At 35.5% G+C, this 22181-nt stretch overlaps 3 protein-coding genes across 3 annotated transcripts; 1 reads left to right on the top strand and 2 right to left on the bottom strand.

The window, feature by feature from the left end:
- Positions 1-2747: 2747 nt before the first annotated feature.
- On the bottom strand, positions 2748-6476 carry LOC107417758 (uncharacterized). Its single transcript, XM_016026402.3, has 7 exons — positions 5792-6476; positions 5171-5505; positions 4347-4499; positions 4045-4137; positions 3815-3873; positions 3413-3506; positions 2748-3156 (listed from the first exon to the last, which is right to left on the bottom strand). Exons 1-7 carry the CDS (start codon positions 6243-6245, stop codon positions 2938-2940), a joined length of 1407 nt encoding a protein of 468 aa, XP_015881888.2. The 5' UTR covers positions 6246-6476; the 3' UTR covers positions 2748-2937.
- A 415-nt stretch (positions 6477-6891) lies between these two features.
- On the bottom strand, positions 6892-10143 carry LOC125422308 ((+)-borneol dehydrogenase 2). Its single transcript, XM_048473180.2, has 2 exons — positions 9930-10143; positions 6892-7937 (listed from the first exon to the last, which is right to left on the bottom strand). Exons 1-2 carry the CDS (start codon positions 9971-9973, stop codon positions 7139-7141), a joined length of 843 nt encoding a protein of 280 aa, XP_048329137.2. The 5' UTR covers positions 9974-10143; the 3' UTR covers positions 6892-7138.
- A 3764-nt stretch (positions 10144-13907) lies between these two features.
- Positions 13908-22179, top strand: LOC107417756 (uncharacterized). The gene is made up of 14 exons (XM_048472906.2): positions 13908-14629; positions 14717-14806; positions 15239-15301; positions 15508-15594; positions 15695-15847; positions 15943-16103; positions 16598-16832; positions 16946-17056; positions 17175-18233; positions 18342-18599; positions 19101-19286; positions 19475-20629; positions 20956-21294; positions 21803-22179. Exons 1-14 carry the CDS (start codon positions 14207-14209, stop codon positions 22064-22066), a joined length of 4584 nt encoding a protein of 1527 aa, XP_048328863.2. The 5' UTR covers positions 13908-14206; the 3' UTR covers positions 22067-22179.
- Positions 22180-22181: the final 2 nt, after the last annotated feature.

The raw sequence follows: 22181 nt of genomic DNA on the forward strand, positions 1-22181 counted from the left end.
GCATATTCAGAAACACATCACAAACTCTCTCATTCATCAAAATTGTCGGAAATTCTCCTTCTAAATGACAATTTCTCATCCACATCCCCATTATGTTTTGTTCCCTCTTGTGGTCCTTATAAATCACAATGAGACAGACATCCACATTGTTTGTTTTTGTTCCATTTTAATTTGCCTTATATATGCATAATTGGGTTTGGCTTTACAAATCATTTTGTGCAAAAAATTTCCTTTCACAATAACTGAAATAGAAGAGAAAAGAGAAAGTTCACGAATGGCTCCAAAATTCAGATAAATTTCAAGCGCTTGGAATGGTGGTTTATAAGTTATACTTTTCCCAATTTTTGTCTGGTTAAGTTGTACACAAATAGCTTAGAACAAAATGGAAAATTGGGAATCTGTCCAATTGGTGAAGTTTCTAGGAAAAAGTTGATGGCCTAAGTTTATCCGTCCCAATCCCATCTTTTTATCATACTAATTGGACTTTATTGCACCCTTTAGTAAGAGTTAAACAACAAGAAGCTTCCCTGTATTCATAATCTTTGTTCTTGGGGTTAATAAAATTCGGAGTAGGGGGGGAGGGGTGTGGGTTTGTTTTACCATTTGTCAAAAAGTAGACAATTAGAAAGAGTTGTCTGAATTTTGTTCATGACATTGTTGATTTACTTCATCGGTTACTAGCATTTCCATCAGTCATAAAAAGGAAAATAATAATAATAAATAATAAAAAGAGCTACAAAAGTTATGGCAAGATGGGCAATCTATTTATTTTATCTTCAGAAATGATTTGGAAGCTAATGATTGACAAATGAAGCAGAAAACTTGAGAGTGGTTGCATTGTGAAAGAGGCGTAGTACCAACTTTGTCAAAAGGAAAAGGAAAAAAAAAAAAAAAGAGAGATTGAGAATGCATACCCCTTCAAGATCCATTAGAATAAGCATCTTCTTTTAGGTGTAGATTTTATATATATATTATATAAAGTAATGATGCTAGGGATAAATTAAAGAAGAAGATCTTATTGGGAATTTGCTTTCCTAGTGAGAACGAGAAAACCCACAATGTCATAGTATCTTTCCTCACCTCAATACAGGAATTAAGACCTCGTTTTCCTCAATATAAAATTAATTATTAGTAAGAAATCACTCTGCCTTTTATCTTTCTCTTCTTACTTTTTAACCTCCCAACGTAACAATGAAAACCACAAAAAGAGAAAAACAAAAACAAAAAAAAAGTTCATTTTTAGCTTTCGTGGAGCAAGAAAACATGACCCAAAAAGAAAATTTATGAGATAACAGTATTTACCTTTTCATATAGCATGAATTATTTTATAGAGAGGTAGTAAGTTTGACTCTTAAGCAAAGACGCAACAAAATTAAGCAAATCTAACAAGCTAAAAATCCAATTCCATTGGTACCAAAAGGTTATCCAATCTGACTAAGTAACATATGTATATATATAGCCTTGCTATAATGTTAATATCCACATTATCATGGGTCGGTGCCCAATTATATATAATTCATAAGATAAATGCATGCATTTGATTTGATCCCCAAATTATACATAATTGGGCACCGATATATATGTATGTGTGTGTAATGAAATCAGTATTGAATAGTTTGAAATTGTGAAGAAAACAAAACAATGAGAACAAAAATGGGGCAGGGACAGGGAAGCAGGTGAGCGTAATATACCTGCATATGCATGGAACTGGAAATGGTATCTATCTGACACCAATACGCTCCATGACCATACCAACTTGTCCCTTTCAGTTTGAACTACTAGTAGAAAATTTTCAACTTCTGACACACCAAAAAAAAAAAAAAAGAGACTGTGAAGGCCACAAGTTTACCATATGTATATGCATCATCTTGAAAAGGACTTGGAATGTGAGATTTTGATTCATTTTTGAATTGGGGCTTTGGGTTCCCAAAAAAATAAAATAAAAATAAGATCTACTTTGTGAAGTTCCTTATGTGGCGTGGCACATTGCATGCAAGAACTGTCCACTGTTACTCTGATTAATCTCTTACTATATAGTTCTTCTATTTTTTTTTCTTTTCCTTTTTTAAGACATGAAAAATGGCATAACAAACACATAAATAAGCTGCTTCAGTCACATTATATTATTTCTGTGGAGCCACATACTATCATTTCTTCTTTACCAAAAAAGAAGACTGCAGGAAGCTTTATGAAAACCATGTGTAAGTTTTTGTTGATCAATCTTGAAAAAATTATTTTTCCTTTTTTTTTTTAATTTTTTTCCCTTTTTTTGTGAAATAGTAAGTAAAGTCTACTTTATGGGCTTCATCAATACAATCTGGCAAGGATTATTGGTAAAGAATATGGGTTTTAGGGATTATAAAACTATGCGAAAGGTACAGAACCAGTCAACATTATGAGGTATAAACATCTTACAATATGTTCTAACCAATTAATTACCAACATTTACAAAGCACAATGCTGGAGGTAGGGACAGCTTAAAAAGCATGGCACTAATATGTTTGTCAATTGTCAACCTCTCAGATCTATTCTTTTTACCAACTTTGCATTCATATCAGCAAAATTCTTATAAAAATTATATCAGGCTAAGCTTAAATCACACAAAGCACCTCTACCCAGCCCGTTCTGGCCCAATTTGGGCCAAGCCCAAGGCTTTTCTTTTTCTCTCTCTCTCTTTTTTTGTTTTCCTGTAAAAAGAAGTGGTGCAGCAATTGGCCGTACCACTAACATACCCTTATATTCAGACATTATTGCAGAAGTAATATTTTTCTTTATATCATTACATAAGGTAAGTAGTTCCATCTTGTTATGTACATATATAACTCATTAAAAAGAACTTGTCCTTCAAATTTTCATGTACATATAATTTGAAGGACAATAAATGATGATTGTATTTCATTCTCAGCAGTAAACTCTATGTTTCTATATTTTTTAAGTTCATATTCTCTTTTGTACAGCAATCAGTAGTACAATAAAAATGGGAGAAACAAGGAAAATTATATATGGCAATGTCTGACCGAGTGTAACTACTTCATCTTCAACCTCTTTTTGAGTATAGTTGGTTTTCTTTTCAATGAAAGCTTCAAAATAGTTCTGGTAGCCAGTGTTCTTCTGAGAAAAGGGTGAGCTTGTTGTGAACTTCATCATTTCCATGGCCTGCAAGAGCCATGAAGTTCCATATCAACAAAACAAAACTTGAGATGTCAAAGACTACATCTAACAACCTCTGAGACATCTATTTCATAAACAGTAATGCAATAATATGGTCATAGTTCAAATTATTTTGAGGTTCCCATCATTGCCATGTTAGTTAAAGTACCCTCTCACATTAGACATCCCATTAGTATCTTTTCCATTTCCATCCGAATTCTAGAGTTCTGATGTTTTCCATGCCCCTTCAAGACCCCTTTACCTGAAAGCTGAACGTGAATTGCCTTGCTTTCTTGCTCACTTGAGCATTTGGATGTGATTGGAGCTTCTCATACATCATTCGAGCCTCATTTGACCTGTATAACACCACAATATCCTCAGGAATTGCAAAAGAAAAAGTTAAATTATTTGGCACTTCCCATTGCTGTACAGGATGTTACACATTGATCACAAGAGAATTTTCTTTTGTTATCAACGTGGATTTGTTCACACCATTTCTAAGGCTTAAAACAGACAATAAAATCCTACGTACAAAAGGATCATTATTGTACAATTTATTGTTGTCAAAATTCAACTCCAGACTCATTTCAAAATCTTTGTAAAGTTTGTCCTCATTAGTTCTATGAGATAATTAGAAAGCTCAAAAGAGAGTATACATATATACCTACGGAGGGAATCTTGACAAATAGACCATTGCAAAGCAGCTAGTCCATAAAGCTCACTCTGTATGAACAATGTTTGCAAGAAATAAATAATGATGTACAGAGATATAATGAAAATTCGTATGCAATTACACTGTATGCAATTACTCTGTATAAACAATTTTTGCAAGATCTATTTTATTTTTGGAATATATGAAAAGCAGTTTGAGTAATTGAAGTGGCCAAAGATTACCTGGAACATCATTTTATCCATAACCTTTTCATAGTATGGCAGTGCATCCTTAAGCTTTCCAACATCCATCAACTCATCACCATCTTTCAATGCCTGTAAACAAAACCATTTGAGAAACCAATAAAAGACTTTTACATTCTACATGAATAAACGAATTATATCTCTCATCAGCTGTTCCAACTGCAGCTGAAAGTATACTCCACTGATTAAGCAGACCAAGAGAAAATAGAGATAGAGAGCTTCTAAAGGGAAATAGTGTCTAAGATACAAGTTGAAAAGCTAATATTTTGACCAGAACAAACCTTTTCACACTCAGATTTAAGCTTTGGATCAATATTTAAGCCACGTTTACTCTTGTAAGCAGCTAGTAATTGTCTGGTACGAGCTTCTTTAGCAGCTTTCTCTTCTTCTGTTTCAAGCACTTCCCCAGGCTTAATAACTCTTCCACCACCAAACTGAATAACAACGGAAAGGAAACTCAAACAAATCGAATGTACATGGCAAAAGGTTGAGATATAGAAATACAGCATCACAACAACAATAACAAGTGAGAAAAGTGGGCAACACTTCTGAGCAAAAGTCATTTATTGAATGCATGCAATAAGAACAAGGAGCATCAGAAGGATATAATGGATTCAATAGTTCAAAGATACAGCGAATGTCATTACAAAGTTTTGGCCTTCATACAAAAGTAATTCAAATTGAATATTTGTTAAGCTCCAAAAAATAGCTAAAAAACTGAAAACACGATCCAACAAATAGTAGTGATCCACCAGGTATTCAAGAAATGGGCTGGCAGCAACCAAAAAGTTCTTAAGTACTTTTTCTCAAGCTTTATGAATCCATTTTCTCCATTGAATGGAGGTGAAGGAGTATTTTAAAAAGACAAGAAGTTCAGCAAAGATCAAAGTTATGCATACAGCATAACTAATACTTAGAGCTTGTATCCTAATCATATCGTGGTATTAAATTAGATCCTACTAGGTTGTGACTAAAAAGTTCAAAACTTTCTGTCAATCCTTACCAAAGAAAAACAGTACCATATACAAAAAGTACCTAAACCAAGAACTCTGCCAAAAACATATCAAATTTACAGGTTCAACATCAATTCTGAGATCATTCATACCGTTCTCGAAATATCATTTGGTCTAGGAAAGACTCCCCATGAGGAAACCTTCGGCTTATAAACATTTTCATCATCTCCTTGAATCTCAGGCTTTGACGACTTTTCATCTTCAAACTTGCTGGTGTCCCCAACAATAAACTCCACCTCTGGCAAGTCCCCTTCTGGAAAAGGGTCTGACACCGGAACTAATCCAGCTGGTAGTCCCCTGCCCGTCTTCTTATCCGCAAAGTTAAGTCCCACAAAATCAATGCTTGAAACAGACAATTCTCTCTTCTTATCAGCTCCTTTCTCCACATTTCCATTTCCTGAGATTCCACCACTCGTTCCCTTCAACCCTGGAAGTAATAAAGCTCACATTTTTAATACCAAAATTTTAATTTTTCACAGAATAAAAGCATTCTCTTCATATCATTTTGGTAGCTCAAGAATAAATGGAAGCAACCAAGGCATAAAATTTATAAATTATTAAACCTTTTCTCTGTATCTTTCCACATAGCTTTTAGTGACCAAGTACAAACCTTTAGTACTCCACTTATTTCACTTCTCTGAAATCTTTAACCAAAGAACAATTTTCCTGTAATGCTTAATTTTATCTTCAACTACTCATTCCGGAACAAGTACCTGAATTTGTGTCTACAGTGTCTTTATTCTTCTTATACTCCTTGGCTTTCTCCACTGCAATTTTCAGTGAATCAGGAACTTCCTTAGTCTCACCACTACCACCATCTGAAACTAAACCCGACCCACCATTCCCATTAGCAATACCATCAGATTCCTCTACTGGGTTTTGCTCAAGTTCCAATTTTCGGCTCGAATGAGCTAGGTTTTTATACTCCTTGGCTTTAGCAAATGCGAGCTTCACAGGGTCAACAGGACCCGTTTCTACTTCAGATGTAGTTTCCGGTGAATTTGGTGAACTGGGTTGGGAAGGTTCATTGTTAGCGGAGTTTAGTGAGAATGAAATTCTGAATGGTTTGAAAGATTGGTTCTTTATAGCGTTGGAGGGGAAGATATCAGGTTTCGTGGGAGAGATGGTGTTGAGGGAAGAGAGCCATGAGGCTTGAAAAGAAGCCATGAGTTTGCGAGGATTTCAACGTGCCGTTGAAAGGAATTTTATGTGGCAGAGAAAGGTTAAGAGGCCATTGGAAAATATTGACCGAATAATGGATTTAGTCTGGTATTTCAGCTGTTTTTTGGTAAATAGTTTTTCAGTGATTTGTTAGTTAAAATCGTAGTTTTTGGTTTAAAAAAAATGGCCTCTTCGGACTTTGGAGTGTGCTTTTCTGAACCTAAAAAACGCTCTAAGAAAAGTTAATCGGGTTTTGAATATTATTTTTGGGTTATTGATGCTTTGATATTTACATAGGTATCCAACCCATGCAAGTCAGGTTAGTCAAACTAAAGTAGTATGTTTGATATTTAACCTTGAGCCTTTTTTTATTGACGTTATATAATGATTAATTTATGCAGTGGGTATTTAACCGTAATAATTTTAAGAGTAGCAAATTACACTCCTATCATCAGGACTTCAACACTAATAACAGTATTAATTAACATTTTTACCATCAGTATAGCAACAAATTACATTTTTATCGACTCTTTTTGTATACAGATTATATATATATATATATATATATATATATTTTAGTAAAAATCAGGAAGATTACAGCTATCAATATTGTTCATATCCATCACAATTCGAAAGTAATAAACATGAAATATTAACCATGAAGATCCACGTTTTCCATTATTTAATCTGAATTCAGTTTCAGAATCACTAAGAAGAGGTCGAATCGATATTTTACAATTAGAAACGAAAACAGAGGAAATTTATAGAGCAGCAAGGTTCGGCCTGTATTTAGATTTTGTTTCCAATTAGATTGGATTCCACAACTGGAAAGATTCCAAGTTTGCTGCTCATAGCCAGCTGCCTTGTTCAACCAAATATTCCGTGTTAACAATCATCCATCACCGAAAGACTCGCAAGGAATGGTTCACAGAAGTAAAGCCCCCATCAACCATGAGATTTTCACCACTTATATACCTTGATTCATCACTTGCTAAGAAGAGTACGGCATTCGCTACATCATCAGCCGTCAATTCCACACCCTGCAAATTGGCATTTCTCCCGATGAAGTTACGAAAACCTGCAAAGGCATCTTCAGTTCTCTCATCCTCAGGCAAGTGAGCCAAAGCCAAGCCTGTCGCAACTGCATATGGTGAAACACAGTTTACACGAATCCCATGAAGTCCTAACTCAGCTGCAATACTCTTGGTAAGCCCCAGTACAGCATGCTTGGAAGCTGTGTATGGATGTGGACCGAGGCCTCCAATGGCACTTGTGACACTGCAAAGAGAAATTATAGATCCCTTCTTTGCTGGGATCATTATTCGAGCCGCATGTTTTGTTCCCATAAAGACTGCCTTCACGTTTAAATCAAAGACCTTCTCGTACTCGGATAAGTCTGCATTCCGTATGTCATTGCAGGGTGAACCTGACATCCCTGCATTGTTGACCATGATATCAAGTGTGCCATATTTATCAACAGTGAAATCGATTGCACGATGAACTTCATCCTCTTTTGTGACATCACAATGGAAATAACTAGTGTTTGGTTCACCACCAAGGGTCTCACAGACATGTTGCCCAAGGTTGTCTTGCACATCAACTAAACATACTTTTGCACCATGTTGGTGGAACAGGCGTACAATGCTCTCTCCGATACCAGTGGCCCCACCTGTAACCAATGCCACTTTCCCCAACAGTCTAAGGCAAAACAAGTAAACAAAACAAACATACATATAAGAAATCATGATCCAATTGACCATCTTAGAAAGCTTCTAGAAGTGTTAGATCCAGAACGGTGCCTCCCAAAAACCAAAAATTCAGTCAGTCCGTATAGAACAAACTACTAATGACAACATGTATTCAGAGTACCCGACAATGAACTCAATTTGTAGAACAAATCTGGTTATCTCAAGGGAATAAGATTTTCAAATGAGTTCGTTTTTAGGCATCAGAATCACTGTTCATTAGACATTGAATATAAGACAATTGCCATAGTAGATAGTAAAGTCAATGTTATCATACAACACGTAGCATCGGAACTCATTTCATGTTCCTTAATGCAAGATAAATCCTAAATGTTTCATTGCTATGCTTCAGAATAATCATAATTTTCCTTGATTCAGAAATCAAACAAATGCAGACATATGATGCACTCTATCAAATATTAGACACACGAAAGAGCATTACTGTCCAAACAAATTTCATTCACTAAGCCAAGTAATGCAGCTTGACTTGATTTCTAAAGCAACTAAAGATAATACCAGAAGCCATCATCATTACTATCTGATAAGAAGATTGTAGAAGGCTCAAGATTCACTAGCTTGTCTAGCTTCAAAGTTGGTTTTAGCTTTTAAGCAACACAAGGAGAGATAGTAGACTTGACAGACTTATTTACACGACTTGCAATCAAACTACAATCATACAGTTCATTTACTAAGTGTCATAGTACTGAACTGCAGCTGAAGTTTGACCAAATGGCCAGAGAGTTTCAAATCATAATCTGTGAAACTAAGAATTGTTGAAAAAAAAAATAGAAACAAAATTAAAAACATGCGGTAGAATTTCAGAGCTCCTTTGTGCATGAAATGGGCTTTCTTATGAAAGGTTCGATTCTTTCCTCAAGTCGATGTCACCTTATCCATCAAAAGAGAATTTTGTGGGTTTAGTGTCCCTGTAACAATAAGCCTTATCTTGTAACACCTCAATTTGATTATTTGCCAAAAGTCAAACTTATTAATCAGAAAAGTTGTCCAATGAAACTTTGAAAAGTCACACCAACATTTCTATTCTGGGTAAGCAAAGGAAATAGAAAATGAAGAAAGTGTACAAATTTATTCATTTTTCTTTGCTTTGCTTTCTTTTTTTCCTCGATAAAAATCCGAATTTCAAATATGGTGCAAAGTACATACAACTTTATAAGTACCAAAATGATATCTTCTCATTTACCTTCTTAACAAGTAAAACCAAATGCATCCAGATAGAAGATTTATGTAAAAACTCGCGGACAGTTAGAATTTGAAGGAAGAAACAGTATGCTTTAGAGAATTTGAAGAAAGAAGGGTTTTCTTTTTTAAGTAAATTCAGTGAAAAATCTTCCAAATACATCCAGAATTCCAGATTCCAATCGATTACAAAATAATGGCAGCCGAGTTCACTAGAAAATTTAAGAATTGCGGGTTCAAAATATCTTTGGTACCTTTACATTAGCCAAGAGAATCTGAATAAATACTGAAAACGGAAAAGAACAAAAAAAACAGTGAAAGCTACAGATTTTGGAAACCAGACATAAAAAAATTTAAAGCAATGTCCTTTTAACTCAGTGCTTACAATTACAGCAATACCCAACTCTCCATTCTAGTCCAAGTAAATTCTCCGTAGTAGAGTTTTCAGTTTCAAATCAGAAACTTTGTTCAGAGCCCATTGTGGGATCAAATAATTAAAAGTCAGAGAGAGTGAGAGAGTGAGAGAGAGACGATCCAAACACATAAATCAAATGGGTCATACATACACATATCAGAAGGGTGAAAGTGAATCAGTTCCAAGCGATTCTCCATAGCTAGATTAAGCTTTGGAGGTCATAACCCATAAACAGATTTGAAATACAAAATCATTCTGAGCATAATAAACAAAGTAGAGCCCCTTTACAAAGCAAAAAAAGATGAGAGCAGAAAACTAAGAGGTTTCTCTTACCTTTGGCTCCCAAGTGAAGCTCCTCCAATGCTGGTGGTCGACATGGTTGGCCTCTCTCTCTCTCTCTCTTAATCTCAGTGGCAGTTTATGGTGGCGTGGTTTGACTGACTGGCTTGTCTCTTGTTTGAGTCGTGTCAGTGGGTACCGTGGAGCACATTTCCTTCTTTTTTTCTTTTTTTTTTCCTGATAAATAAGTACTAAACATCAAAGAGAGCGACCGAGAGAGAGAGAGAGAGAGAGAGAGAGAGAGAGAGAGAAGTAAAGAAACAAAAGTTTTTTTTGTGATTATAATTTATAACTTGTAGGGGAAAACTAGCGACTCCACTTCCCGCGTTCATCGGCACAATGTCAAAAAAAAACAAAAAAGCATTTATTTTTCTTGTCTGTATTGCAAATTCCAAGTAAAGGGTCGCTCTTGCACCAGTGTGAGAGAGAACAGTGCTTTAAGAATAAAAAAAAAAAAAGAGTTTTTTTTTTTTTTTTTTTTTTTTGGTAATCGTTACTTTTACAAGAAAGCCAGCTGTCCCACTTTCCATGTTCATCGACAAAAAAATAAAAAAATAAAAAAATTGCAAATTCCAGGCAAAGGATCGCTCTCGTGCCACATACAATTGAGTTACGCAAGGTAAAGTTCAAAAACAAAAAACGATATAATTAAAAAAAAAAAATCTTTATAATAATACTGTATATCGGAATGTCCTTAGTTTAGTTAAAAAAAAATTAATAATTATAAATAAAAATTAACTTTACATTACATCATAGTAAATTATAATTTTTTTTAGATTCTGTGTTAAGGAATTTTACATGCCTACAATAATAATTATTTTTATAGTGCAAAAATATAACATGGTATAAAATATTTTAAAAAATATGATATAAAATATTTTTGTAAAATTATTTGAAATAATAATTTACTTTTTATAGTTGTTATAATATTTGTAAATTTGTTTGTCATTTTACATAAAGCAGCAAAAACACCAAAAATGGATGTTAGAAATAGTAGATGCAGCAAGGTGCATGGCATAAACACCTTTTTATTAAATCCAAAACAAAAATTTTTAACCACAACTCCACTAAATTATAACCTCATCAAAGTTGTACAATTTATTTGATCCCAGGGATTTTATTGTATTATGCATGTTTTATGTGCATGGTTGTTAGGCTAGGGACAACATAGTAATTAAAATTTATAAATTGAAAACCTCTTTAAAAAAATTCCAAAGTTAGATTTCTATTTGTACTTCGTATTAATATTTAAATTTGGTTTTTAAATTTTCAAAAGCACTATTTAGTATTATTACCTAAACTATCAAATAATATAAGTTAGTCATGTAACAAGTACTTTTTTTTTTCTACAATCTATAAAATTGATCATATAGTATTTTGAAATAAAAATAACAAAACATTATATCATGATATATTTTATTTAGTTAAGCCCAAAAAAAAAAATATATATATTTTATTTATTTATTTCACTTGAGACAAAAAAATTTAACTTTGTTTAGAAACAGTAAAAACACATTCACACAAATCAGAAATACGAACCAACCAACGGACCGACTAAAAATTAGGAAGATCAATTATATTATTGTTCATACTGATTATAATTTAAAAATAAAAAATAAATTGAAATATTAACTATGAAAATCCATGTTTTAATAGCAAAATCCAAATTCAGGTGCAATGTCACAACAGGTGAGGTCCAATCAAAATTGTACATTGAGAAACGAAACCAGCAGAAACTTATACAACAACAATGGTTCGACATGAATATAGTTTTTGTTTACCTAATGCTTTCCTAATTCAGATTCAATTCCACAACCCAAAAGATTTCAACTCAGCTGCTCATAGTAAGCAGCCTTATTAACCAGATATTGTGAAAAGTTAGCAAACATTTCATCATAGATTTTCTCCACTTATATTCCTTGATACATCACTAGCTAGCTAAGAACAGTACGTACAGCATTAGCCACATCATCAACTTTCAATTCCACAACCTGCAAGATAGCATGTCTCTCACAGCTAAGTTACAAAAATGTGCCACAGGGTCTGCCCAAGTGAGCCACAACAATGCCAGTTGCAATTGCATAGTAAGCCAACAGTTGCCATGAATCCCATGAAGTCCTAGCTCAGAAGCAACATTCCTTGGTGAACCCCCAGTATTCATAATTGGAAGCTGTGTGTAAATCTGGACCAACGGCTCCAATGTCACCCGCAACACTGCAGATAGAAATTATAGATCCTTTTCTTTACCCGTTATATCATTGTTCTAGCTGCTGCATGTTTCGTTTCCCACAAAGATCCTCTTTACATTTATGTCAAACACCTTGTTGAACTCTGATATACATGTCTATATTGCATTTGTCTTTGTAGCGTGAAAATGACACACCGGCGTTGTTGACAATGATATCAAGTTGCCACATTTATCGACTAAACATCGTCCTCTTTGGTGACCTCACATTGGAGGTAACAAGTGTTTGATTCACCACCAAGGTTTTCACATCAGAGACATGTTGGTCATGGTTGTCCTGCACAACAACTAAACAAACTTTTTCTCCGTGTTGGTGGAATAGGAAATTCAAGTAATGCCACTTACCCCAATAATCTTAGGGAAAACAAGTAAGCTAAACAAAGATACATGTAAGAAAATCTGATACCAAAAACTAAGGAATTCTATCATAGTCATTATAGAACTAACTACAAAAATTCACTCAATCTGTAGAACAAGCTGTTTTGATATCTCAAGGAAATAAGACTTTTTGTTTCGTTTTTAGGCATCAGAAACACTGTTGGCTAGACATTGATTACCTTTTTCTTTCATAGGCTATGGCCAATATGTGTTGGGAAGATTAAGGCAGTGTTTAAATTAAATCTTGAATGTTGTTGCTGATGGGCCTGAAAAATCCAATGTTTCTTTAATTTGATTCATAAGGCATAGACATGGAATTATATATTGAATTCTGTCAAATATATTATCAGAAACACCAAAATGCAAACATGACAATCTGACAACAAGATTTGAAGGCTCAAGAATGGCCAATTAGTCTTAGCCGCAAGAGTAGGTCTTAGTTTTTAAGTAACAGGAGGAGAAATAGTAGAGCCTTGACAAACACATTTTCCACAGATAGATTAAGCTATGGAGATCATAACCCATGTACAGATTTGAAAACAAAATCATTCTGATCATAAATGGTAAACACGGAAAAAAGAAAAAAAAAAAGAATTCCTTTTATGAAGCAAAAGAAGATGAAGCAGAAAATTTAGAGGCACTTACCTTTGGCTGTCAAGTAGTGACTCTCCTCCAACGGTGGTGGTCGACTTGGCTGACTTCCTGATTTCTCTCCTTCTTTAATGATTTGATAGTAGTTTCATTTTCAAATATTATGCATTAAATGAAAAGCATTAATCTTTTTACCTTATGTGCTTCGTGTATATCTACTTAAACAGCATTTATTAGCATTTTTTAATACTTTATTTAATATTTGTTTATTTTTTTAGTTTGTTATTGACATTTTGTTTACATTAAATAGATTATTTAAAAAAAAAAATCGATTCTAGGTTTGTTTTTCAATATTATGCATTGAATGAAATGTATTTATATTTTGGTTTGTCAATTTCAAAGTAAGTTAATCTTTTTTTTTTTTCCCTTCTTATTTTCTTATTTTTTTTAAAAATTAATATATATTTTTTATTTTGACTGAAGTTTTATACGACATTTTTTGACCAAAATTTTCATTTTTTTTTTTTTTATCAAGTCCAAACAAAAAACTGGAATTGAGGCGCTACTATATCATATCATAAATAAAAATATACATATATGAATTAAAAGCAAACATCATTTTGTTAAAAAAAAAAAAAAAAAAAAGAAGCAAAAAGAAAACCAAACTATAATATAGTCTAAAAAAGCCAAAATATATTTAAATAATTTTTTAGCATCACTTTCTCAAGTAGTGAAAAAAAAAAAAAAAAAAAATCAGATTCATCAAAATCAAAATTACGAACCGACTCCAATTATAGCTTGTGGACCGCCATTTTTGCGGCTGAAGGGCAAGCTTGATCTTTTGGCGCCCATTGTTTTCTATCTTGTTGCTAGAACAAGTAGCTTAGCTTCGCTTTTGCTTGTGCCCCTGCCTCTTTCTCTTTGCTTAGAGCCAAAATCCAAAACCCTAAAGCTCAAAACTCTAAAACCCTGCAAGTTTTCTCGGAAAATTTATCATCCATTTTTTATTATTATTTTTTTCGTTCTTCATTTGTAAAAGCCCTAGCTTCGCTTAACAATGACGAAGGTGTACGGAACGGGAGTGTTCGATTTCAAGCGCCACCGAGTCGCTGAGTACCCGGTCGAGGTATCCCACCAAGTCGCCGATAAACCGGTTGAATCCAAACCCGGTTCGACTGTGCCGAGCTCAATTACTCTTTCGGAGATTCAGCGAGACCGGCTCACGAAGATTGCAACGGCTAATTGGGCGAAAGCCGGTGACTCAGTGACGCCCAAGAAGCCATTCGACCCGGAATTGGTGAAGGAGATTTATGAAACGGAGTTGTTGATCAAGGAGGGTCAGAGAAAACCCGTTCCTTTGCAGAGGGTTATGATTCTGGAGGTCAGTCAGTATTTGGAGAATTATCTATGGCCGAATTTTGATCCTCAGACGGCAACGTTCGAGCATGTTATGTCGATGATACTGATGATTAATGAAAAGGTTGGTTTGCATTTTGTGAATTTAGGTCTGGGTTGGTTTGTATTTTTTATTTATTTTTGGTTTCTAATATCTCATTTTCTCTTGCAGTTTCGAGAGAATGTGGCAGCTTGGGTTTGCTTTTATGACAGAAAAGATGTGTTCAAAGGATTCCTTGAGAGGGTTCTTCGACTTAAAGAGGTTTGTGGGTTTGTGTTTGTTTTTTTTGCTTTTTTTTTGTTTTTTTTTGTTTTTTTGGTTTCTTAATCTTAGAAACTTAAATATTATGCTTCTTACAAGTTTTAGATAAGTGATCATAATGGTTGTTTCCCTTTGTCCTTTTATGTGCATTCGAAACTCAAATGATCCTTCTTCTCACATATGCATGCTCTGAACTTTTGTGTGGATTTTAGAAATACAAGTCAGATTGTCGTTCCTAGGCTTCTATTTAAGACTAAAAAAACACTAAAAATTTCTAGCTCTAATGTTATTGCTTGTGTGATGCTCATCGCTCAATATTTACTGCTTTTATGTTTTCAAGTGAAAAGCCATGCAGTGAAAATTATAGCATCTATGAAATTATTTAGGTCCTTTAAACAGACCATTAAAGTTGTTGTTTCCATGTGGTTGCAGGGAAGAGAATTAAGTATTGCAGAAAAGACAAACTATCTAGTCTTCATGATTAATGCCTTCCAGGTAGGAGATTGTTACTAGCATCCTAATTTATGTTCTTATTTGATATACCTAGAGTAGAAAGACTTGTTCGATTTGCTCCCCATTAGCAAGTAAATATGTTATTTTTGTGACTGATGTTTATGTTCACTAATTTTGTATCCCTTTATATTCATTTGAATTATGCATCTTTTCTTTCTTTCACTATTTATGGGTATCTTCTTTGACAGAGCTTGGAAGATGAGCTAGTAAGTGAGACTATTCTTAGATTGGCAAGTTTACAATCCTGGCATAGTTTGTCTTACGGTCGTTTTCAGGTAAGACTTGAATGGTCCATTTGAAAATCTGTATTTATTATTTTTGAATTTCTTCTACTTGCTTTTAGTTCGGTTTTTGATTTTCTTGTCTTATCTGCAGATGGAGCTTTGTTTTAATACAGATTTGATCAAGAAATGGAAGAGGATGATAAAAAGGGAGGCTAAGGAGGCTATGAAACGAGGCGAGCATTTTGATCCTACATCTACACTTGAAGTGAAGTTTCTGAGAAATCTCATTGATGAGTTTCTGGAGGTTGTGTTTTGTACTTACTACTTAGTGTTATTGTGGATTTTGAATTTTTCCTTTGTGTTCAAGGAATTAATGCCTGCTTTTTTTATTTGTGCTAGATACTCAATTCCAAGGTTTTCCCTACTGAACAGTATATCAATGGAGATGATGAACCTCTTGATGTCAATAGATTGGAACAAGCTGATGATGCTTGTGTCTTGTACTGTGAGAGGTTTATGGAATTTCTTATTGACCTTCTAAGCCAACTGCCAACAAGGAGGTGAGTTTCATCCTGCAATTGTGTTCTGTCTTCTTCTTTTTTAATTTATTTTCAGTACTTTTGGCCTCGTGGGTGGGTTTTTCAGGTTTCTTTCTCAGTTCATTTTCAACTAATCCCAGTTTGTCTTAGTTTTGGGAGCTTAGGGGATGTTGTCCAATGACATGTGCAAATGTGTCATGGAGAGAGCTTAGGGGATTTTGTCCTGTTCTTCACCATCCTATACCTTCATTTCAGTTTTTTTTAACACAATTCTTTTCCTTCTTCCGTTTCCCTTCCATGGTTTGTTTCAATAATGAGGTAACCATTATTCCTGCCTCAAAAAATAAATTGCATCAAACAAAACATTGAGGCTTTTCTAAATTGGCATCAATGTTTCCATAAAAAAAAAAGGCATTAATGTGGTGTTATGATGGCATGTAGAGTTCCTAGCTATGGAGCATATTGTGGTTGTGCTTACTAATTACTTTCTTGTTCTCCCTTTGATATGGCTGCAGGTATTTGAGGCCTCTTGTTGCTGATGTAGCGGTTGTGTCCAAATGCCACTTAAGTGCTCTTTATAAACATGAAAAGGGCAAACTTTTTGCTCAACTGGTTGATTTGCTGCAGTTTTATGAAGGATTTGAGATTAATGATCATGGTGGGACACAATTGACTGATGATGAGGTGCTCCAATCTCATTATGATCGCTTCCAGTCTTTCCAGCTGCTTGCTTTTAAAAAGGTTCCCAAGGTCAGTGTATAAGAAGTCATAGAATTAAATAGATTGGTGCTTCTTTAGAACTACTGTTGTTTTGGGTGGCAAGCTATTAATGTCTCAACTTTTTTTTCCCACTTTGGTTGTAGTTAAGAGAGCTTGCAATGGCAAACATTGGTGCAATTCACAAGCGTAATGATCTCTCTAAGAAGCTGTCTGTACTTTCTCCTCAAGAGTTGAAAGATTTGGTTTGTCATAAGGTATGTTGCATATGATAGGTTCATGGGTTTATATTGGGTTTTCCCTGTTTGCCTGACCTGATGACATCTTTTTGGCTTTGATCATCTTAAAAATAAACATTTTTCCTCCTTGATGCAGCTCAAACTTATCTCAACAGATGATCCTTGGTCAGACAGAGTCGATTTTCTCATTGAAGTGATGATTTCCTTTTTTGAGAAACGACAGTCTCAAAAAGAAGCCATAAATGCTCTTCCTCTTTATCCAAATGAGCAGATTATGTGGGATGAAAGTCTGGTGCCAAGCATTAATTACTCTGGAGAAGGTTGTCTAGCTCTTCCAAAACTTAATTTACAATTTTTAACACTCCATGATTATCTTTTGAGAAATTTCAATCTCTTTCGTCTTGAGTCAACATATGAAATTCGTGAGGATATTCAAGAAGCTGTACCACATCTTCTTGCCTACATTAATAATGAGGGAAACACTGCATTTCGTGGCTGGTCAAGAATGGCTGTGCCAATTAAAGAATTTAAGATCACTGAGGTAAAACAGCCAAACATTGGAGAAGTTAAGCCAGCTTCTGTGACAGCAGAGGTCACTTTTAGCATTTCCAGTTATAAAGCACAGATAAGGTCAGAATGGAATGCTCTTAAAGAGCATGATGTCCTATTTTTACTTTCTATTCAGCCTACATTTGAGCCGCTTAGTGTGGAAGAAGCTGCCAAGGCTAGTGTGCCACAAAGGCTTGGTCTGCAGTGTGTAAGGGGATGTGAAATTATTGAGGTTCGCGATGAGGAGGGAACTCTAATGAATGATTTCACTGGGAGAATCAAAAGGGATGAGTGGAAGCCTCCAAAAGGAGAACTGAGAACTGTGACTGTTGCTTTAGATACAGCACAATACCAAATGGACGTCAGCAATATTGCAGAGAGAGGTATAGGTGATGTATATGGTACATTCAATATATTGATGAGGAGGAAACCCAAGGAAAACAATTTCAAAGCAATTTTAGAATCCATAAGAGATCTTATGAATGAGTATTGTATTGTTCCTGATTGGTTGCACAACATATTCTTGGGCTACGGAAATCCTTCTGCAGCACAGTGGACTAATATGCCTGATCTCCTGGAAACCGTAGATTTCAAAGATACTTTTCTTGATGCAGACCACCTGAAGGAGTGTTTTACAGATTATCAGGTTTCTGATATTTTGGCTTTTGATGCGTTAATTTTCTTTTCTTTTTTCCCTTTTTTTTGGGAGAACAATGTGACTGAATAGTTTCTCTATTTCATGCCCCACTTTTAGGTTTGTTTTACAAATTCGGCTGGTACTGAAAACTTGGATCCGAGGCCTCCGTTCAGAATCAGGCTTCCGAAGAGGCTGAAAAGCAGTACTCATGCCCTTCCAGGGAATAAGATGTCGACTACTGAAATTGATGTCTCTGCGACAGATGCTGATGGTGAGAAAGAACAACTTATTGTTGAGGCATATACTCCTCCTGACCCGGGTCCTTATCCCCAAGATCAGCCAAGACAAAACTCAGTTAGATTTACTCCTATACAGGTGCTATGCTATTCTTTTTACAAGTTTGAAAATTGTTATTTGCTGTTTATAGAATGGAAATTTTATTGAATAGGAGAAATTTTTATTAGTTGAAATCCTGTTACAAAATCTACTTGTAATTCTCTGCTATTTTTGGTGAACTCCACTTGCATGCTGTGCTCTACCAATTATGTAGCACCAACTTCTTGAGCTTAATTTTTGTTGCCTTTGTATATTGCACAGTTATTCTATAAAAATGTTTATTCTGAGGTTTCTCAAATATTTGATCTGAGGTCAAAGCTTTTGAAATTGGTAGTAGTTTACTAATAAGTACTAAACATGATATGCAGATCAGTGATACTCTTCTATTTCTTGAATCCTTTCAACATGCTATCATGTTTATATACTTGCTACAAGAGATGCTTTATTTGTTTGCACGTCATGAAGATGGATTGTAAAGTTCACACACTAAATACAAGCTGATGCCTAACTAAGAACTTTTGGTTTTTTTCTGATCTGTAGGTTGGAGCAATCATCTCGGGTATCCAGCCAGGTCTGACAATGGTTGTAGGTCCTCCTGGTACAGGAAAGACTGATACCGCTGTGCAAATCCTGAATGTTCTTTATCATAATTGTCCTTCTCAGAGAACTTTGATAATCACTCATTCAAACCAGGCCCTGAATGACCTTTTTGAGAAGATAATGCAGGTTTGTGTTTCAAAATATTAATCATCTAGGGAGGAACCCCTTTCCTCTGTTTGATGTGCATGGATAATCTTAGTCATTTGGCTTTCCATTTGCTGAAATTGAAAACAGTACCTATTAGTCTATAGCACTGTAAATAGCCTTGCAATTTGTACATTTGTTATATAGTTCACAAAAGTTCTTTGTTTCAGAGAGATGTTCCTGCACGCTATCTTCTTCGACTTGGTCAAGGTGAGCAAGAGCTAGCGACTGATCTTGACTTCAGCCGGCAAGGCCGTGTGAATGCTATGCTTGTAAGGCGGTTAGAATTACTTAGTGAAGTTGAGAGGCTGGCAAGATCTCTCCAACTGCCTGAGGATGTAGGTTATACCTGTGAAACTGCTGGGTACTTTTGGTTGCTTCATGTATACTCCCGCTGGGAACAATTCCAGGCTGCATGTGCAGAGAATAAAGATAAACCATCATTTGTTAAAGACCGCTTCCCTTTCAAGGAGTTTTTCTCCAATTCACCACATCCAGTCTTTACAGGTGAGTCATTTGAGAAAGACATGCGGGCAGCTCAAGGGTGCTTTCGTCATCTCAAGACAATGTTTCGAGAGCTTGAAGAGTGTAGGGCATTTGAATTACTCAAGTCAACAGCTGATCGAGCAAATTATCTCATGACGAAGCAGGCAAAGATTGTTGCCATGACTTGCACTCATGCAGCTTTAAAGAGAAAGGATTTTCTTCAGTTAGGTTTCAAGTATGACAATTTGTTGATGGAAGAAAGTGCTCAGATTTTGGAGATTGAAACTTTCATCCCAATGTTGCTTCAGAGACAGGAAGATGGTTATGCTAGGCTTAAGCGCTGCATTCTTATTGGTGATCATCACCAGTTGCCTCCTGTTGTTAAGAATATGGCTTTCCAAAAGTATAGCCACATGGATCAGAGTCTCTTTACAAGGTTTGTTCGTTTGGGCATTCCTTATATTGAACTTAATGCCCAAGGTAGAGCCAGGCCAAGTATAGCCAGACTTTACAACTGGAGATACAGAGATCTGGGGGACCTCCCTTATGTAAAAGAGGCTGCCATATTCCATAGAGCAAATGCAGGGTTTTCATATGAATACCAATTGGTAGATGTTCCAGATTACCATGGGAGAGGTGAGAATGCCCCTTCACCTTGGTTCTACCAAAATGAGGGAGAAGCTGAGTATGTTGTCAGTGTCTACATTTACATGCGTCTGCTAGGGTATCCTGCAAATAAGATATCGATCTTGACGACGTACAATGGGCAGAAGCTTTTGATCCGTGATGTGATTAACAGACGATGTGTTCCATATGACTTCATTGGTCCCCCAAGCAAGGTTTGATAACCACTTTTACCTTTTTGGCTTCCAGATAACCACTTCTACCTTACAATTGTAAAATATGAGCTATTTAGATAATCCATCAGGTCATCACCTTGTCAAATTGATTTCATCTCTGAGAAACTGTATTTCAAAATTCATAATCTTGGGAGATCTGATTTTGGACGTCCGGCCTCATTAACCATAACTTTATGGCCTTGTCATGAAATTGACTGTTGCCTTAGTGTGGTTGTTGATGCTATTTGGGACATGAAACATATGTGCCAATTCTATATAACTTTCTGTTCTGATATGTACTGCTTTTGCTAATGTCTCTCTTGCAGGTTACAACAGTTGATAAATTTCAAGGTCAGCAGAATGACTTTATATTGCTGTCACTTGTGCGTACTCGGTTTGTGGGTCACCTTCGTGACGTAAGAAGATTGGTTGTTGCCATGTCTCGTGCTCGGCTGGGTCTCTATGTGTTTTGTCGCCGTTCTTTGTTTGAACAATGCTATGAACTACAACCTACATTCCAACTTCTGCTTGAAAGACCTGACCGCCTTGGTGTCACCTTAAATGAGGTTTCATCATATACAGAGCGTCATGTTGAAGACACTGGTCCAATGCATCTAGTTAGTGGTGTTGAAGAGATGATCAGTATCTACCAGCAGCTTTATCAGGTATATCCCTTGGGTTGAGATACTTGGTATCTTTATAGGTAGAGCTGATGCTATATTTTGAAGTGGGAAGATCCCAAGTTGAAGTTAGGTGTTGGCACTTGGCAGTCTCAAAAGTAGCTTTTGAGGCAAGCTTAAAGATGCTTCTATAGATTTATCATTGTGATTTATTCTAGGTGTGAGCAATAAGGTGCGATGAGGATCTCGAGCATAAACCCATATGATCCATGGTGAACTAATGGTTGAAAACAATTTGCATCGTGCTTATAGCCTGATATTTAATAGTATTGCCAGTCTTAGAGGAAATCAAATGCATTGGCAAATCAAATGCGAGGACGAAAAAATTTGTCAATTAGACTATGGTTCTAAGTATTTAAGTGATTGTGCTCAAACATCATGCCCGATAGATCAGCGTCTGAAGTACCTTGGCTATGTTTTTAATCATTGTCTTTCATTACTTTTTGCAGTCTCATTTATTTTACTAAAATATTATGGATCCCAATTGTTTCAGGCACGTTTTGCTCAGTACATGCCTTATTCAGGACAAGCTGCTCCACCGATGGGCGCATTTGAGGAGCAGAGCAATGAGCGAAATACAACATCTGGGCACGAAGCAGCCGAAGGTAACATCGGACCTGATGGTGACGTACCTGCCACCAATGCAGCAGAGAAGCCACATGAAACCGTTTCAGATGAAGACACAAAAATGGACGATCTTGCAAATGGTCAAAATGGGGATATAACGTCACAGACCCGCTCAAATGGAGAGTTATGAAAATTTCGTGCTACCTAAAAGTAACTCATAGCTTTCATTCATTATATAATAATAACTGAGAAACCTGTGTTACAGATTGATATGATAATGTAACAGCAAAATTTTGCGTGTAATG

Source organism: Ziziphus jujuba, chromosome 2 (assembly GCF_031755915.1).
Source record: "Ziziphus jujuba cultivar Dongzao chromosome 2, ASM3175591v1".
NCBI lineage: Eukaryota > Viridiplantae > Streptophyta > Magnoliopsida > Rosales > Rhamnaceae > Ziziphus > Ziziphus jujuba.

Bases quoted from the DNA above. Each gene is read 5' to 3' on its own strand.
- LOC107417756 (XM_048472906.2), top strand. From the start codon at position 14,207: ATGACGAAGGTGTACGGAACGGGAGTGTTCGATTTCAAGCGCCACCGA. The intron at 14,807-15,238 runs GTTTGTGGGTTT...ATGTGGTTGCAG, and splicing joins GGGTTCTTCGACTTAAAGAG to GGAAGAGAATTAAGTATTGC. The intron at 17,057-17,174 runs GTATGTTGCATA...TCCTTGATGCAG, and splicing joins AAGATTTGGTTTGTCATAAG to CTCAAACTTATCTCAACAGA.
- LOC125422308 (XM_048473180.2), bottom strand. From the start codon at position 9,973: ATGTCGACCACCAGCATTGGAGGAGCTTCACTTGGGAGCCAAAG. The intron at 7,938-9,929 runs GTAAGAGAAACC...GTTTTGCCTTAG, and splicing joins GCTTCACTTGGGAGCCAAAG to ACTGTTGGGGAAAGTGGCAT.
- LOC107417758 (XM_016026402.3), bottom strand. From the start codon at position 6,245: ATGGCTTCTTTTCAAGCCTCATGGCTCTCTTCCCTCAACACCATCTCT. The intron at 5,506-5,791 runs GTACTTGTTCCG...TATTACTTCCAG, and splicing joins CACTGTAGACACAAATTCAG to GGTTGAAGGGAACGAGTGGT. The intron at 3,157-3,412 runs GTAAAGGGGTCT...TGGCTCTTGCAG, and splicing joins AATTCACGTTCAGCTTTCAG to GCCATGGAAATGATGAAGTT.